The following is a 20216-nucleotide window of genomic DNA, read 5'->3' on the forward strand; positions in this document are numbered from 1 at the left end:
ATATGTCATTTAAAATCTGTTTCTAACATTTAAAGAGAGAGAGGTTAAATTACAGTGTTCGTTAGAATGTGAGGGAGTATATGAAGAACAAGATACAGCACAAGAAAAAACCCAATTTTGTGTTTTCTTCCTTCCTTTTCTTCACAAAAAGTCTGTGGCTAAACATTTCCTCTGTGTTTTCATTTGTTTGGCATTTAGGCCTACCTTATTTCATTTATTAGAACTGTGTCTTTACTTGTTGAATCTAGTTACAGAAATGAGAAAGTCCCTCAGACTCATGTTTTGTTAAGAGAACATCATGTACTACCAACCTTATGGTTATACCTTATGAGATACCATATACCTTATGAGATATTGTAAATTCAAATGTGTGTGGTATCATTTCTGACACATTTATTTTTAGGTGGTACTGTTTCCTTCTGCATGCCCCTTAGTAAACATTAAACAAATGTTACCCTGCCTTGCGTTCACACTGATGTCAATCACATCTTGTGTCAGCAATCGGCCAGGTGTTCTGCCTTCTACTTCCAAGTAGAAGCAAAAGCAAGGGGATGAGTTTTTATAGCCTTGGAGGAATGAAATTTGTATTTTGCTCTCCTGAGTGCAGTACTCTGGGAGCACTTTTCCAAACCACAAACACAGCTGGCCCTGCTGAGAGAAGATATCTGGGAGGGTTGGGAGGGGGGTTTATTGCCACCATGTTACCAGATTATTTTACAGCCCTGTGGAGTATTACACCTCTGGTGTCCCTTTTATGGGTCATTGTTTGGAAAGGCATTACGGGTTAACAGCTAGTGGGAACAGAAACTTTTTGTAGGCACCTTGGCAGGTGTTAGCCTTAGTAAAACCTGAGAGACAGCTTAATGAGGCCCGGCTCGGGAATGAAAGCATGAAGTGTGGAAGAGTAACAGCACACAAACTTCTCACCCACATAGCCCAGCCTTATTGGATCGAGTTAGTGAGCTGCACCTCTGGCCCTGCAAACTGAACAGTGCCTGAGCTAAATTTGGAAGGGCTTGCTGTCTTCTTCAAAAGCCTCAGGGCGGTAGAAATGCTACAGTGAAATCATCACTGCACCAATTCTCTGTGAAGATGATGTGTGGTATCCAAAAATAAACTCTAATGTCATGCTTACCCTTTAAACCAGCAGTTTTCTGTAGTGTTGGCAATGGTGACATGCTTTAGGGTGTTGGAAAAATCTAGACAGCAGTGTCACTCACGTTTCAGTGCAAGTCACTGTCTCACAGTGCAAGAGGTAACAGGCTGTAAGTTTGCAATAGAAGCTACAGATGTCTGTCTAAAGAAAAATGAACAAAAACAGACATTTCATCCTATCGCACAGATTTAATTAAAAGATTTATTGATACAAACTATACAGTAGGTATTAGTTTCTTATCAGCCTTTTCCTACATTCAGCCTTTTTTATTTGACCCGGAATCTGAGTTCTGATCCTAAACTCTTATCAGTGCTCTTCCTAGTGAGCAGAAACAGGAGGGAATTGAGTGGAAGCAGGTGGATTGCTGTGAAGGGCCCTTTCCAGGGAATGCGTAGCCTATGAGGATGTGAGAGCCAAGTTTTGTCTGTCAATATTCCTTTTGTTTTCTTTATTGCTCTTATAATACAACACACCAAAATAAACCCTCCAGGCCTTCTGATTAATAAGTCAGGAGTTCCGAAAGCATCAATTAAAATAATTTAAAAGAAAAGATTTATTTTTGTAAGTTTTCCTTTGTTGGTCTTCCAGTACAAATTAGAACAGTAGGTGTCTATTTTAAATCGGTGAAGATTAAAAGACAAACGTCAACATGTCAAGACATATGTATGTGACAGCTTCAGAATTTATTATAACTATGAAACAGAGTGTTTGTTCTGTGACGGCTTAATGATTTGTATGTCACGGTGTAAAACTGTATCCATGCTATAAATTATTCTTTAGCAGGGCTGGAACACGTTTACACTTTATAATCTACAATTATAGGCTGGCACAGGATGTTAAATTTCCTTGACAATTCTCTGAACCTGAAAGTACATTCTGTCTGACTCAAGTACTGTTAATGTTGATATTGGTGGTAACTTACCATGTCCTCTGAGTCCTGCTGTACTCTCCGAAATAATGTACAGCATTTCTAATAACAATTTAATGTACCCATCTGCCACTGAAAGCAAAACAGCATAAAAATACCACCACACTTTGCAAAGATAAATCTCATTCTTCATTCTTTTAGCCACTGTAACTTTCAATGCGTTGGCTTCTTCTGGAGAAGTGTTAAGGCTCTTACTGAAAACACTATGAGCTCACTGGCCACCAGACAAGTTAAAGGAGTTGCTGGGTCAGTATGGTTCAGAAAGCTAGGGATACACTTTGCCACCTGTCTGGGCAGATTTCCCAAAATATGGTAGAACCAATTTTGTGAGAGACACAAAACAAAGTGAAAATAATAACTTTCCCATAAGGACTGAAAACTTTCTGGGTGGGTAGGTGAAACACCCCTCAAAAATATCTTAATCCAATGCTAATTGCAGTACCAGACTCAGCTAATGTTTTAACACAAGGCTTCACCTGGCTAGCTTCACCTAGCTTCATTTTATTTCTGTTTAATTTATCAGTAGTTGTCAGTACGTTTGACACAAAATAACATTATGACACTTTTAAGGTATTTTGGAATCGCAGTGGTTTCAGTCGTTCAGTTGAAATGTGTTCTAAATGAGCCAAGAAATATTAAATGGATGAGTTACTTAATAGTTTGGCTGAAACTCGCCTGGCTGAAGAATTGACAGTGTTGGTTGGAGATCAGCGCTGTCACATCCGGCCTCACTTATGAGGGTATGAGCCAGGGTGAAAATGTTGCACTGGTGATTCTGGGTCAGAGAGAGAGGTGCTAAAAAATATTCTACCAAAGAAAAAAAACTAAAATGAACTTAAGTGATAACCTTACTGGTTTAATTCACATTTTTGAGATGTTCACCAATAAAACTTGCAGCCTGAGTGGATTACCAGCGGTGCCATCTTGTTTCTGCAGGTGACGCTGAAGGAGTGAAAGAACGGTACAGGGAGAAAGTAGAGACCCACGTCATGAAACACCTGCCAATCTCCAGATGGCTGAAGCAGCTGGGCCTGGCTGAATACTGCAAGTTGTTTGAAGACGAGTACGATGGCGTGGAGGTATGACTCGCACCAGGCTGAGTTACAGACACCACAGAAAGGTCTAGGCCTGAGCACACATAACACCAGGAAGAAAATGTAAAAAACTCTGTTTTTTTATTCTAAAGCTAAAAGAATCCTTCTTCATTCATGCCCAAAGTATTTTTTAGGATCTCTGCTGATGACTGAAATAAAAATTTGATCTTTGTCAGAAACATGATATTCTTTCTCAAATAATGGGAAGAAGCAGACAATGTTGTCTAGGAAAAAAAACAGAAAAAACTTGATCAGATCCTAAAATTAAATTAAAACGTTTGAGGATAGAAGAACAGCTGGCAACAGCCCCCGTTTCAAACTGGATATCAAGGGAAAATGATCACTAGGATTTTAGCATGTTGCTCTGAATACTGTCAAATTGCCTGGAACAGCAATTCCAGAGAATTCAAAAGCTATTCGATCTAACCCCACGGTTACATCTTTGGAGGCAAATTATTAATGTTTAGATGGTCTGGAGCATTACTTTTATGGTGGTGTAATTTTAAATTTTACGAGGCACAATTCGTATTCAATTCCCAGGAACCTTGGCTCCTCTCTGCACAACATCTCCCCTCCCTTCCACCTTCTCCAACTGTCTGTATCAGAATTAATGGCCACATTAACTGAGGTTCTCAACACAAGCGGCTAATGAAACATTTACCCTGCCCTTGTCCCAAGGGCCTCAAAGACCAACACATTTTCTGTAAGTCTGTTGCACTTTCCAAAAAGCCATCCCAAAGTTTCTTTGAGTGATAATATGGGTGTAAGTTGAGCTGGTAAGTTATTCTCATCATTGCAATGAAATTATTTAGCTGATGCCTTTATCTGACTTCTGTTGAAAATAATAAATGAACAGTTAAAAAAACAACAGTGCCTGAATAGATAATCCAGAGGGGGCATAAACCAAAGGAAAGCAGTCACAGCAGTAACTCAGCATAATAAAGTACGTGAAACAATTTCCTGTGCAGGAACACAGAGATGAATCACAGGTTGTTAAAGTGGAGTTTACCATAAGTGAAAAAGCACCACAATTCAAAGTACAGAAACAACAGAGGGATGAATCATAAAGCAGGTGTTCCTAGACCTCAAACCCTGTCCTAGAGGGCCACAGTCCTGCAGGTTTCCATTCAGCTCTTCATAGTCTGAAATGCAGCATGTTTAATGTTAAACTCTTAGAAGCTTCACTTCCAAAACAGAACATCGGTTAGCAAGCACCTTGCTGGTTATGAGAATTTTAGCTCTCACTGGGGGAAACCCAAATCCCCCCTCAAAACCTTTTGATAATTTTGGTGATATGAATTACACTTTTGACTCTTCAATATCACCATGTTGTAGTATTTTGATTTAGTGCTGCTTATCAACATATCCAAGCAGATGAAGAAGAGGGTGACAAAACTGTCACATTAGGAGATTTTGCTAATAACCCACAGCAGTAGTGGGGAGGTAAACAGCATTGTGAGCTGAAACAGGCACAAAACAATCATCTTTCCATTCTTTCACACATTAATGCAATCCTGAAAAATTACAAATAGCAGGCGTTGATGGGGATTCTAGGGTAAATTTGCCTTAGATGGATTACTATTTCATGAAAATCATAGGTTTCTCTTTTCTGGAGAACTATGGGTCTACTCAAAGTATGCTAAATAAATGTTGCAGCAGCTTTAAACAATTTAAAACTAGCACTGCTTCATTAATTCAACATAATATGATAATATGAGCTGTTTGGGATTCTTCTGCCAGTGTTTGTGATAAAGTTACTCTGGAATTCAATGAGATCTATATAACATATACTGTATAATTACTTAATGTCTAAGCTTCATGAATTTGCTGTCATATGCCACATTGTTCTGGCTGCCAAGCTTGAATGACATATAAATACAAATATTTTGAATTATTTATATATAAAGCAACATTTCTTGTTAACACCACTGCTGCTCTGGTCATGACGAGCTCCAGGTCTTACAGCACAGCTTCTTAATTCTGGTCCTGGTGGTCCCAGGGTTGGCTGGTTTTTATTCCACCACTTGTCTAAATGAACCCTTAATTGAACTCATAATGTGATTATAATTAATATATGTTTAATTAGGAAATTATTAGTTAAGTCTAGGGTTCAATTAAACGATCTCAGCTGGAGCATAACACCAGAAACCTCTGGGGTTGCAAAGACCTGTAGGAGGCACTCTTTTACAGAGCATCACCGATTTCTCACTAGCAATCATTTTTGAACATGTTCAGCTTTCCAGAGTATATAATGATGACTGTCTTCAGAACAAAGTGACACTATTCTAAGATGTAGGGTCCTGCATCTGATTATGGAGAGTCAGCTCTAGGCTTTGACACTGCTTTCACTTGCTTTTCACTCTCGTTCACAGTGTATGTTATTGCAGCATGAGAAATATTTAGTCTGTGGTCAACCACACAAAGCAAGAACCTTTGCTTCAGCCTGCTGTTGCTCGAATAGCTCTGAAAGAACCCTGGGGTGGCAGTACCCTTGTTGACTTTAGTCTAATCACATACCAGTCTCAGACAAGACTACCCACCATGATTACCTCATGCATATCAGAGACGAAGCTCGCATGTGCCTGCATGGTGAGGCTATTCCATTTCCAAGACGTGTACCTTGCCTGTTTTTACATGAAAGCCTTTGAAGCATAAAAATGAAGGGCTGCAGCAAGATGTGGAATACAAAAAAAGAACAATTTAGCATTTGTGAATATGTTGCTTTAACGGGAGTCAGTCCAGGCTCCCGTGAAGCGTAGTTCAGGACCCTATGCAGACGGTATAATCCGGAAGTAAATGTAGAACGACATCAGGGGAAGGTACAGCAGGATTAGAACAGGTTGACAGACAGGGGGCATGACGGCGGTGATCTGGTGCTCGGGGGGCGTGGTGAAGGCAAACAATCCAGACAGTTCAAAGGGGGAAACCGGGGCGCAGCCCAGAGTCCAGGAACCGGGCGATCCATCCGAGACAGACAAAGTTAAAATCCGGAACAGGATCCAGAACAGGAACAAGGAGTTAAAACAGAATAATGAGACCAAGCGCTCTGAGCCCTAGACTCAGACGGTCAGGACGCCGGGCCTGCCCTCAGGTTACACGCGAGCCCGGGGAATAGGCAAGCCCTGTGGCATCCGTCTTCCAATGCTGAGCCAGGAATGGCGAGAGCGCCAGGCTTAAATAATGAGACAGAACAGGGGCAGGTGCACATAATCAACTAAATGAAAGGATCGGAGCGCCCTTAAGAGGAGGGATGACGATTGTGACAGTTGCAATATTAAAAAATGAATTGTTCTGCTTAAGACAAAACTATATTCTGTACCTGCATTCGTAAAATCTGTCCGAAACACTGAAGGAGAAGGTGTAAGAGATTCCTGGCTAATTTGTAGGTTCTTGGTGCATTTTAATCTCTGAGGAATGTGCTGCTGTAACATGAACTGCGTTACCAGATCAGTGAGGGAAATATGAAAACGCCACCTGTCTTCCTCCTGACTCCTGCTTTCTACTTTTGCAATCACTTTGCACCAGGTGCGCGTATCGGAAGATCCCAATAACAGAACCTTACTTGTTACCCTAAGTGATATGCAGTGACTCTCAATGGCTGTCCACAATCTTGATTGGTTAACTTTTAAACATATTCCTCATCTTTGAAAATCACTGCATCACCCTATCTGTGTCCATTTCTGTAATGTTTATCAAAAAAGGACAGTTTTGCTGCAGTGTGCCTCGGTTAAAACCTCTTGTCTTGTTGTTATCTGTAATGCAAATGACTCAATTCCAAACTTTATTAACGACACTCCCAGCCTACTTTGCATGCTAATCAACTCAGCAGTAGCACGAAGCAAATGAACTTGCTTGCCAGTTACTGCACATCACATTAATGTAATTATAAAATTAGGTATAATAGAAATAGAAATTCATGTGGAGGATTAGATCCTAATCTCGCACCCTTCCACTCACCTACGTATTGTGTAAAAGTCTCTGACCCAGGACTTCATTTTCCTGTATCTCTCACTCCCCCCCCCCCCCCCCATCAATAGTGAGGGGGAGGGGGAAGTTGGGCAGCCTGTCCATCTTTGGATATGCTGACATTCCCTTAGTATGGCAAGTCACGCCAAATACTTTATAAATATTTGTCTCTCTCTTGCACGTTCATTAGGATCTAACCAAACCACTGGTCTATAATTTGTTCTACTTCCTCTTTTATGTTGCCTACCATAACATGCGTCTATGTTGTTGGATAAAACAAAATAGTCTGTGTTGTTAAGCAAAGTGTGGATTCTTTTTAAATGTCTAGAAGTCTATAGTTCATGGTACCAGGGCAGTGTTGTAGCACTATTCTCATCTTAATAGTTACTATTGGTTTCTGAGAATATTTAATTAAAGTCTAGCTACACATCCATTAATTAATGAAAATCTTTGTGGGCCAAGAGACGGACAATAGTCTCCCTTTGACAAGGTGGGATTGTGCCATGAATCAGTGTTAATGGTTATCTTTATGCCCCACAGCTGCTTCTCATAATGAAACCTAAGCCTGTCATCTTGCCATAGAAAATGGATAAAAATGAAGAGCCTATGAGCATGAGTACTCCATCACAGTCTGCTTCTGGCACCAGACACAAAAGTAGGTCACAACTCACAAAGGGTTTATTGTGCGGTAAGGTGCACATTAGAGAAATGTTGAGTGTTAGAGCTGTGAAAAGTGGTTTCTGGGTGGCTTAGCCAGTAAGGCACTTGCTTGAATTATAGGCATTGCTAGTTTGAACCTGGGTCATGTCACTGAAGCTAAGCAGGTGTGAGCCTGGTCAGTACCTGGATGGGAGACCTCCTGGGAAAAACTAAGGTTGCTGCTGGAAGAGGTGTTAGTGGGGCCAGCAGGTGGTCCACCCACCCTGCGGTCCATGTGGGTCCTAATGCCCCAGTATAGTGACGGGGACACTATACTGTAAACAGGTGCTGTCCTTCGGATGAGACATAAAACCTGTGGTCATCAAAAACTCTCTGTTTAAAATCATTAAAAATCCCAGGGTGTTTCTCGAAAAGAGTAGGGGTGTAACCCCAGTGTCCTGGCCAAATTTCCCATTGTCCCTTACCACTCATGGCCTCCTAATAATCCCCATCTATGAATTGGCTTCATTACTATGTTCTCCTCCCCACTAATAGCTGATGTGTGGTGAGCGTTCTGGCGCACTATGGCTGCCGTCGCATCATCCAGGTGCTCCACATCCAGATGCTGCACATTGGTGGTGGTGGAGGGGAGTCCCCATTTACCTGTAAAGCGTTTGAGTGGAGTGTTCAGAAAAGTGCTATATAAGTGTAAGCAATTATTAATTATTATTATTATTACTAGCTGACTAGTGACCAGAACTGCTCAGGACACAATTGTTAGGGCTCTGCAAGGGTGGTGCTGGTGTTAGCTGTCCAGGGTCTTCTCAGTTCTTGACACAATTGCGATACCTCTGACATGCTGGGCACCAGTGGGTGTGCAGTGATGTCGCTGAGTGATATGCCATTTCTCCAATTGACACCAACTCTCCTGTCAGGTGCTGTGAACCATGCAGCATGAAAGGTCATAAATGGCTCTGGTGGGCACGTCAGAGTCACAAATCTATAACTTCTTGTTCATCATGTGGGGATACAGGGGCCGTTGCTGGAGCACTGAGTCGTGAAATTCTCGTCTTGGTGATTCCAAATTGGAAATTAGGGCATAGAGCACTGGTTACAGGAGCACTGACTGCCAGAAGGTTGGTCACAGTAACATTGATCAAATCTGATCACAGCTATATTGTTTAAGTAATATAGGTCCAAATTGGTTTACATTTTCAATTCAAATTCCAACTGCACATTACAGATCCAGTATTTGATGTTTTCATTTATTCAAATTGAAGCAAGAGGACTGGTAAGCTGTTAAAAGCTGCCTTCATGAATCTGGAATGTAAATTTTAATGATTGGTGGATAGGTCAGAATTTTATTTTGTAAGCATCCATGATCTGCTTCGGGTTTTGTAGTGTGTGATTACAAATCAATAATGTAGTAAAGCTTTATTCTTACAAGTTTCTTCTTTGGTGGAATCATACACTTTAATCCCAGTCTGGGCAGTTCTTTTGATCATGAACATTTTTTAGTGCAAAAATGTGTGACCAGAACTCCAGCCCTGTTACTTTCCCTGTGACAGGTTATTTTGTGCAAGTGTTCCTACATCCACCTCAATCAGCCTGCCCCGAGGGACTCTACACTTAGAAGATAAAAGGGCAGCTATTCTGGGGCAAATAAGTACTATTCCATATGGCTTTATAAGAAAATAACAAAAATACAGATCAGTTGTATTAACACCTTGTAAGGTTGGGAGTTGTCAATAACAGAACTCTTTCTTATCTCTCCTTGCCTCGCTGAAGACCTCAGGAGATGGAGGAATTGTGCTTGTTTACACCTGGCTGCCTGTCTGCAGCTACTGATCAGTATCAACAACATAATCGAGGGTTTATAATGGCATTATATTAGCTCCTGCAGGGTCACACCCTCGACCTCAAGGGTAGTTTAGGGACATCTCTGAAGGAGTTGTTTTTGGCTCCTACATGTGTTCCTGGAAGCAGAGACAACAGAGTCTGGAATGTGTTGCTCTGATAACATTTTCTTAATCCGGGCGTGCTAGGTTCCAGCCACAGAGGACTGTGATGTCTGCAGATTTTTATTCCACCTGAGCTCTTAACTACCTAATTTCACTGATTATTGATTTATCTGGGTCAATTACCACTAACCTTTCCTGGTCTGTACGGTTTCTTAGGATTTTAAATTAAAGAGACCTAAAATACCTGCTGGACTGTGTCCCTCTAGGGCCAGGAGTGTGCTCCCCTGTTCTAGACTGTCATTTGAAACTCCAGGAATCTGGATTAGGATATCCCTTTCAAGCCTGTCTTACTGACGTAATCAGCAGGGATTGTATATACTATATTCTGTGAAGACTGCTTTGGAAGTGCACAACATAAACTTACAGTGCACTGTACATGGATTTTCAAGTTAACCAGAGGCCACAGCTAGAGATTTTTAAAAAAACAATTATCAAAGAACTCCAGAGAGAAATGCAGTAATGGTGATAAGGCAGTAGTCACAGATATGAAGAGGACCATGATAAATGTAAATGGCAGAAAATGTAGAGATATAAGTAGTGTAGTGGCACCACTATTCTGAATCCTAGGTGGGATCTTGATTTGTATCCTCAAGTTATTGATTTGTCCACATAAAACGTGACTTAAAGCCTTTGGTTGTTTACTGATTTTTAACATCTATCAGCTAGGCTACACCAGTGATCCCAGATTCAGTCTTTTCTGTTTTCCTAACACATATCTAGATGCCTTTGTATGTCCCCCTGTCATAGATCAAGTTTCATCAAGAACACAAAAAAACACCAAAGGAAGGCTATTTGACACATAATAATTACAATTGAGTTTTAATCTGCCAAATTCACGTAAAACATTTTGTGAAGATTCACGGTTTCCAAAATGAGCAGTTCAGACAGTTACTGCTGCCTTTAGTCTGCTTTTGTCTCTGTGTATCCTTGAAGGCCTTTTCTGGGAGCTCCTGCTGGCTGGGGTCGCTGTGGTAGCTGTGAATTCTTCTACTTCAGCTCTGAGGGTCACAGATTGCCAGCGCCTAGGTGGTGGCAGGCAGTATTGGAACCAGAAAGGAACAACAAAGGACCCCCACCAGCATGACTTACCTGGAGCACAGCTGCCTGAAGCCTCCCTTTCTTATACCCTGGCTGTCAAAACAGGGGGTGACAAAGGGGATGAATGTCCACAGATTAGAAAGATCCTGCCTGTGATCTCTGCAGAGAAAGGAGAGATAAGAGAGACAAAGCTGTAATGCACCATGGTGGTATTTCTGCTCTTAGAAAAACACTCTCTTCCACTTTGTTGTTTCATTAAAAAAAAAGCTTCACTGATTTTTCTGCCAAATATTTTTAGATCTTCACTTAAGAGCATCAAAGGGGTCTTTTTAGTGTTTTCTACCACTGTTAACTTCTTCTACTTTGTATCATTTATTTTGAATTGTCAAGTCTCTGGGTGGAAGGTAGGAGGTGTTATAAAGGGTATGCACGGTGTTGCTCTTTTTTTGCTTCTTCAAAGTTGAACATCTGAGCTGCTTGCTATTTACCAATGAATTACCCCATTTTCAGAACATAAAACAAAAACAAAAGATCAAAAGGTTTATATGCAATGGCACTGGAACAATGGATTAAAAATATTTTGTCTTTGACCAAGTTTAAGTTTGTTTTGAGTAAATCTGTGCAGTACCCCAGTTCCCATGGCTAAGCAAATAGACTACCCATGGGGAACGACTATTAAAGTAATACAATGCAGAGTAAGTATAAAGTATAAAATGCAAGTATTGTTTTTTTTATATATACTTTATGGATATACAGTATGTACAATCACAGACACAAGCGTTCGCTATGATTTCAGGTTAATTCAGACAGTAATACAATACTATTTAATGCAGTACAAAATTATAAGATAAGATCACTTTATTGGCCACAGACAATTTCTTGCATTAGGACTTTGTCTTTTTACAGACCCCAGCTTGCTCTCCATGAGACACACAGACAGGGAGAGAAGCTTGGGGTCAGAGGGCAGGGTCAGCCATTTATACGGCACCCCTGGAGCAGTTGGGGTTAAGGGCCTTGCTCAGGGGCCCAACAGAGTAGGATCCCTCTGCCGGCCACGCGATTTGAACCAGCCAGAGCCACCACTCCGCCCCTATTTATCTGACGTTTAGTGCTGATTCCAAATAGAAACACCTTCTGTGTGGCGATGCATGTTATCTCTGTGTCTGCTTGAATGTTCTTTGTTTGCTCAGGCTTCCTCCCACACACCAAAACTTCTGGCTAGGTTAACTTGTGCCCCTAAATAATCGCGGGATGCTTGTGCTGTATATGTGTATATCACATACTGGCTACCCATCCAGGGTGTGTGTAATCACCAGCTAAAATATTAGGATCCACCATCACAAATCCTTCTAGTAGGATGGCTTTCAGCTGAGGTGGTCATGGGGATTATGGTGTGTGGGACTGACTTGCATATTCAGCCAGTTTCACATGTTCTTCGTAGTCCCGTGATCTGGCATTGTTTTTGCCAGGAAAACTTCTGTTTCATAAACTCAGTGCTATTTGGCTTGGATTCCTAATATTATGAACAATGTCCATGTGCCTAGCTCAGGAAGGTCTGAGCAATTGGGTCCATTTCCATTGTGGTATTATTTCTATTTGTGCACATTATACTCAGACAGTCACAACATACTAGATTGTTTTGTTACATAATGCTTTGTAGGTGAAGTATATGTGAACACTGACAGAAACAAAGTACATTGTACTGTCATCATAATTTTCCTATGGTTCAGACAATTCTAACATAAATAGAACATACTGTTGTATTTCTTGAGCCACGTTTTAAGGCGTTTCAGCCAGCCCCTATCTGGATCAGGGAGACATTGAGTGTTTGCTACTGAGATGAAAGTGCTGTGCCATGTCAGTGAGGATTTAGAACAACATGAGGCCTCCAATCTCACCCTCAGCCTGTGCTCTTCTCCAGGACCTCCTCCACCTGACAGAGCTGGATATAAGACAGATGGGAGTTCGCAGCCAGAAACATAGAGAACACATCCTTTCCAGTATCCAGGTGCTGAAAGAGATGGAGAGGAGAAGAGGTAAGCCAGGTCTCTCAGTGCAAACTCACCAACAGAACCATAACTAGTTCCTCTCCTTTGTAAGAGCTTACTAGCATACAACCTGGTACAAGCAGAGGAAAGTGTAGTAAAGCATAACCATGCAGCCACTAAGTGAAAGCTTAGTATAAGCATGTTAAAGGACATGGTTTAACTGCAACTGTATCACTACCATTTACATGAACTTTCATTAGAGCTACCGGACTTCACTTGTCAACCTTAAGTTGTTAAGTCCTGGGCTGACAATCAAAGTAACTTGACAATTGTCTTGTGAAAAAGCCGTACATCAGTGTAATTTAGTAGCACTACAGACCGATAGGCACTTTCTATCCGACTTCAGAAGCATTGCTTGCAAAAACAAGTTTCAGCCAGTTTGTTAACTTTCGTACATTGCACCTCTGTTTTGGGGTAGTTGCTTTTGAATTTTTTAGAGTTAATGAAGTGAGTTACGCAGATCTGCATATCCCTTGTTGCTGCTCGTGTGTGTGTGTCACCTTTGAGTCACACTGCCCTGGTGTTGCAACCATGATACTAATGTCTACAAACTGTGTTACAGTTCTAAACCAGTGTGGTTTTATTCAATTTGTACAAAGAAGGCTTTGAAACATTAATACTCATACCTACAAAGAGGAGAACCATTGCTTTGAAGTCCTACCAACTTGAGTGCCTGAAGAGGGTTTGCACACTTTCACCTCACTCATATCGCTGCTCGATGAATACTGTCAGAGAAAAATATTGTTGGGTGAAACTTGGCATTAATTAAAAGCATGCCTGGCTATGGATCTTGTCAGGATCTCTGGCAAGCAGCAGGAATGGCAATACTGAAACAGTGAAGGAAAGCTTTTTACACTGTTATTTTTATTTGACCAATTCCCTCTAATGTATTTTGTGGGGAAAGAGACTTAGAATCAAATGTTTTTATCTTCTTTTCAACAGCAGCACACAAAAATACCTTTTTTTAAAAAAGTAACATCTTAAGCTATAAAAAAGAAGAAAACAAAATTATCCCAAATAAGGAAAAAACATTGTGTAAAGGTTTGTATGAGAGAACAGTTTTTTGCTGGAGCCTCAGTGTAATTGTTTAGTGTGGAAATCATGTTGCAACAAGAGCTGTTTCTCACTTTGCTCCAAAAAACACAACACTGACCAAACATCACTTCAGTCAAGAGCACTGGGGAACTCACTCCATTTCCAGGCTTTATCTAATCCATCTGACAGGCAGACCCAATGTTTTTACAGCCCGGGTTAAATTAGTGTTTGTCTTGTCTCCAGCCCCTTTACAAAGTGTTTATGTTGTAGTATCCAAGTTTTGAGAGAGTGATGTCTCTAACAGAATAGGTCCATGAATCAATGCAAAGAAAAAGGGCCTTCACTTCTAAAAAAAATATGTGTCTCAACACGTCTAGGCCTCTGACCTGATTGTTCCAGTAATCATTCCGTATTGTAGCATCACAGGTTAGGCCTGTACATCTCTGTATTGTTTGTATTATCTATGACTGCTCAGTAACAACCCAGTTGAGCATATGGGTCACATACCGACTTTCATTCTCACTTTAGTTAGGAAAGGGCTTATGTTAAAACAATCAGTGATACCTTCATTCAGATTCACAACGTTCATCCTGCTCAGTAAACACAGAAGCTGTGTTGTTGCCCAGAGCTGTGAGTTGCACAATAAAACAGTGCTTCACCATCTGGAAAACCACATTCGTTAAAGCTGTGGTGTGAAACAAGTTTTTACAGGAGTTCAATTATTACAACGATGAATCGAATGCAATCTTGGCATTGAAATACTTTTCAAGAAGATGCTCCTTTGTTTTCAATAACTTCAAAAATAACATTTTTAATCGGTGTGTTACAAACACAAAGCAGCTTAAACACATTTTGCACACTTAGTCGAGCCTAAGCTTAAGGAAATATGAAATGTTTGTAAGGAAAAATGTTGTATGAGATCTATGAAATCTGTTCCTGTTGTATTTCTGAGAGGTATGAAGGATCTGCAGATTTTTTGTTAGTTCGTTTACAGTTTTGTTAACAGTGATCATTTTATTACAGTTAACAAGATCATTAAAATATTTTGTCATAAGTCACTCCGAAACCTATAAATATCTCTTCAATTACTGTAGATAGCAATGCATTCTGTAATATGGCCTTGCCTCCTTTGTAGTACTTTACAATCCAACAAGACAAAGAAAAGCTGTACTTCTCTTTCTGAAATCCAGTGGAAGTCATTAGAAGGTGTAAATAAAATGACCGGTGTATTTTTGAATCAAACAACAGCAGTAGTGACCTTTATTTGCCTTGAGGCAGCAGTGGAATATGTTTAATTAAGATCTGAAAGAACAAAAGTGTCTCCAGGAATTGTAAACCTGCCTCTTTATTTTCTGAGCTTTTTATTTGACTCTTTTTTGTGTTTTGTTTTTAAGTGGCTAGAAACAGATTATAAATCAACTGCAATGAACACCTAATCATTCCCCTGCTTTTTATCGTCACGTTCCCCCTATGAACTGCAACCTCTTGGTCAGGTGAAACCTCTAAAGTCACCCTACCCATAAATAATGAGAACTATATTTTTCTTGAAAGAGAATGTGAGGAGGAATTAAAGTAGGACATTCAGGTGTATTTAGATTCTGCACTATTTCATGTCCTCAGAAAAATCCTTGCATTATACCATTTATGAAGAAAACAGCGAAGAAATCCAGAATAGTTTATCTCTTGTCTGAAAGTGGAAGTTGTGTCTAGGTTTATTTTCTTGGCATTGCATAAAATGGTGAGATAAGAAAATCTGTGTCATCTGTCTATTTGATATTGGCTTCATTTTTCATATTTGAATTATTTGGTTGCTTGACTGACTCCTTTCTCTAAGGCATTTTCCCCTCATGACCTTTAGACCTTTACACATCCAGCAGACTTTCTGAGAGAAACCTTGGTCTTTCTTACCATTTCAGTTAGACACACAAAGGGGTCTGATAACCAAACCAAATCATCCACTAATGTAAGCCCTGTGGAGTGATAATGGGCTTCTGTATTGTAGGTATGCTAATGTTTGAGGGTTACTTCCCCAAGGAGCAATGTAAGAGGTGTGAAGTGTCTGTATTGTTTGAAATTGAAAAGATGGACAGGAACACTGTGTTCCAAAAAAATAAACGAGAAATATCTGGTCACTATTACCAGCTTTTGTACTGGATAAATCTTGAAAATGTCTATACATAGACAGACGGTAGAATAAAGGTCTCTCAGCAAGAGTTGATTCAGCCAAATACAAGTATCTTAGCGCTTGGCAAGTCTGAGCACTGCTGTTACAAGGAAAGCGTTGGTGATGAACAGCACATACTGTACTGTTAAGAAATTATCTAGATTATCTGAAAGGGTAGAATAAACTTTCATTTCACAAAGCCTGTGAAGTTTATCTGTTCTAGCCCATACAACACTGAGAGTGATCCACTGGTCTTCATGTAAATATACCAACAGTTATTACTTAGTAATTCTTAAGGAAAACCTTCTTGTAATGACATACAACTCATGGGAACAAACGATTACCAGGGCTCTGTAATGTCTATTTATTCGTTCATATGAAGCAATCACTCTGATGGAGTGTTGAAATGTGTAGAAACAATGGTGAACTGGTTAAATGGATGAGCAGAAGTGTAGAAGTGGGAGTTCTCCTTTAATTAATACACACCTTTTTAAAATGATTATTTTTATGATAAGTTTAACACAAATTCCTGACTTTTGGCAGTGCTGTTTTTTTATTCTGACAGGTTTTTTTAAAAAATTAGAGATGTGTATTTGTTGTGTGACCCTCACTAACAGAAGCCTCTTTTCTGTTTGAGTCCTGGGAATCCTCACTTATTAGTTAAACCCATTTCTCATATTACCACATGGACTGGCTAACTAATGGCTAATGGCTTCCCTGTTGCTGGTATACATCAGATTTGCTGCCTTTTCAGCCAAAAGCAATGAACATTTCCTTCATCAGCCAAAAAAGTCTGCTGTACATATGGGGTACTCTTGTATTACAGCTTTCATAGAGATGAGAGCCACATGAATCTTCTGTGTGGGTAATCTAAGCTAATTTTAGCAAGAGCTTTTGTTTTGTTCTGTGTTATTCTGCTTTTTTTTCATCTTCCCTGAACTTCCCCTAATGACTATTCAGAGTAATGTGATAGGGAAGATGACTGAGGTTCAGTAATTCAAAAGCACGCTGACGAGGAGTTATTTATGGGCCTTATGGAAAACATTAGTAACCATGGTAAGATTCCACCTCATATTGGGCTGGGACAGTGACCCAGGATACTGTAGCTGGCCACACAACAACTAAGAGGCTGCTCAGTTTTTTAGCCTGAGTTTAGTCTAATAAAAACCAAAAAAGTTTCAAACACTTGTTCGGGGTGTAGAATATTTCATAAAGACAAAAATAATTCACAAGGAGTGTAGTTAGTCTGTGACACAATAACTAGTAAGTAATTGTGACTTCAGCATCAGGCTTGTTCTCAAAAGACAGCACATCTGGCACAGGGGATTTTACAGGCACTGCCTGTTCTAGACAGGGCTGCTGAGTGGGAGCTGCAGGGATTTGGTGAGCTTTAGTTTGCCATGGTTTTCTCTGCTTTCAGCACAACACTGAGTCCTACTTGGTGCCTGAGACCTTGCAGTGACATTAGCACTGGACGCTCTGTTCCTACAGCTACTGCTGACAATCCAGTAAGGTACCTCAGAGCTCGCAGTCTGACTGATGCCACAGGGCTCTGACAGATGGGTCTGTCACAGGAGTGTGGTCACAGTGAGGCAGATCAATTGGTGCTACTGGCTTGTGAAGCTACAGGATATATAATGGTTTGAGTGAAGCATGCGTTGGCTGCAAGGGAACAAGCAAAGCAAGCACCACAAGCAATTCCACACTGGAAATATAATATTTTCGACTGTTGAGCAGTCTTCAGGTGTGAGCTGAACCCGAAGAAGGCTTAAAAGGCTTTTCTTTTTACTTTTCAGTGCTTTCCTTGTTCCAGGATACCAAATTACTAGTCATTCCAAGTTTGTTTAAAAAAGTTTGCAACATCAATTTTTGTAGTTTGCATTACTACATTAAAAAAGCTGAGCCAACATGCAACTTCTTACCACTGAACGAATTTTACATCCTTTTGCAATTAACAATCAAGAGCAAATATAGCCATATCTTTGCCCAGACTGCGCAATCCTAAATGAGATACAGATGAATGGACTCACGAATGCATAATTGCATATTAAGGAGTCAGTTGTGGTTGAAACCATTTTTAACAGTGCACACTAGATCAAACCATGACTGTCTATGACAGGGACATTGAATTGCAACAGCCAAAGCAGATACATTCATTGAAGGTGCCAGGAGAATCTGAAAACACCAAACAAGATCGTCTCAGATTTTTCCCTGTCAACCACACCCCCAAGGTGTCCCAACCAGTAATTCAAATACAAAATACTCTTCGTAGCAGTAATGATAATTAATAATAATAATTGCTTACACTCATATAGAGCTTTTTTGGACACTCCACTCAAAGCGCTTTACAGGTAATGGTGACTCCCCTCCACCACCATCAATGTACATCATCCACCTGGATGATGTGACGGCAGCCATAGTGCACCAGAACACGTATTTAATTTAATTTAATAGTAATTTAAATAGATATCTGCTTAAAAATCTATGATCATTCTGCGTAACCAAAATTTTCCCCCAAGTCAAACAAAATAAACTAAAAAATGCGTATTTGTTTGAGCTCCGTTAAAGAAAAACTACTGTGCTTGCAAAACAAGCAGAGGAAGGGTGAAGGCCTTCTGTGAAGCTATCTGCATTGATACGCAAAATTCGTAGCACCATTTTTTCAAGATGGATTGGAGATTGTGAAATTACTGGAAGCTTGGCACTTGATTAGAGCATTCCGGCAACAGATTATGCAGTACAAGATAAACCACTAACTAAAAGCACAGTTTAAACTGGCTTTTCAAACAATGTCAACCAATGTACAACAAATACTTTGAGGGAGAGACTCAAGTGATTTTAAATTGCTTTTAAGCAGCTGTTAATAAGAATAGTATAAATGCAGATGTATCTATTTAAAATGAATGGCCATGGTAATGGCCTCTTGACTTGTTTAAATTTTTCTGCCTTGCCTTATTTTAATTTAAACTAGCTTGACTAAGGATATACATAGTTTAGAGAGGTGTTAAAGACATCTTTTACAGCTGGCATGAATTTCAGGAATTTCAAAGAACTGTTCCCAAAGAATAGACCATTAACAGTTTCCTGGCGAGGCTTTGTAAACAGGACTGAATAAGTGTACTGACAGCAGTAGGTAGAATATGTAATAGTTCTTACAGTATATCTGCACAAACAATGGCTGTTGATGATAGAGTTAATGGTTCATGGCAGATCAAATTGTTTATTGAACTTTAACATCCTCATCACCTTTGTTGTCCCAATAGATCTGGAACAGTGTATTTCCCAAACAAAGTTGAATGTGTGCAGTTTCCAATCCATATTTCAGCAACAATTGAACCTGTCAACCTTGGCTCATTCGTTGTACCAGTATCGTGAATGAGGATATAATGCCTTTTACTTACAATACAGAGACACGTGAGAAGTATGTTTTTTTTATTTCCATATTTCAAGACTTATAGTTGTAATGTATTGGCCAGTGATATACAATTTAATTATGGAGAACCATAGTTATTGTTCTGAAAATTGTTCTTTCCGAATGTTCTCACACACACCAGAAATAAAAAAACATACAGAGTGCTGACTTATTGAAGTTTAAATTAAGTGTTTGGAAACACCATTGTACTGTAAATACTCATGACAGTATATCACTTAAAAATAAAAGTGATATTGTCTACATACTGTATAAGTGTGTTGCTCAATTTAATTTACTCTCATGTTTATTTTTTTTCTGCTCAGTCTCACTGTCTTGTTATACGCTTTCAGTGTCCAAAATGATGTGGGTGTTTTTGCCTCATCATTTCTTGCACTCCACTGTCAAACACAATTTGGACTCCCTGTTATTCACTGGCATCCCATGGGCTTAAGAAATAAACTTCTGCATTTGTTTCTTCTCCATGACTTTTACTGGCAGTACAGAGACACTTGAAAATCACATGTTGGCCAATATCTTACTGTACATTTAAAGCATAGCAAACTACTTTCCCAGGAGGGCAGAGTCTGATGTGTTGTTCTCTGTGTTCATTTGTTGGGCAGGAAAGCAAAGGGAATTCGTGAATACATAGACACCAATATGGATGTTAATGTAAATCCGGACTTGGGTGTGATGTTTGATCTACACTTTAAGTTTT

General features: G+C 39.9%; 1 protein-coding gene across 2 annotated transcripts in view; it reads left to right on the plus strand.

Annotated features, from left to right (window-relative positions):
• bcar3 (BCAR3 adaptor protein, NSP family member) overlaps positions 1-20216 on the plus strand; it is a 125001-nt gene that overhangs the window by 33171 nt on the left and 71614 nt on the right. The window contains exons 2-3 of one of the 2 annotated variants that reach the window (XM_088928364.1): positions 3021-3163; positions 12764-12878. In XM_088928364.1, coding sequence (XP_088784490.1) covers positions 3074-3163; positions 12764-12878 — 205 coding nt within the window. In that variant the 5' untranslated portion in view covers positions 3021-3073. Of the gene's footprint in view, positions 1-3020; positions 3164-7777; positions 7800-12763; positions 12879-20216 lie in introns of those variants that run through there. The other variant, XM_088928362.1, reaches the window with a different exon arrangement.

The sequence above is a fragment of the Atractosteus spatula genome, chromosome 11, assembly GCF_055471065.1.
Source record: "Atractosteus spatula isolate fAtrSpa1 chromosome 11, fAtrSpa1.hap1, whole genome shotgun sequence".
Lineage (NCBI taxonomy): Eukaryota > Metazoa > Chordata > Actinopteri > Semionotiformes > Lepisosteidae > Atractosteus > Atractosteus spatula.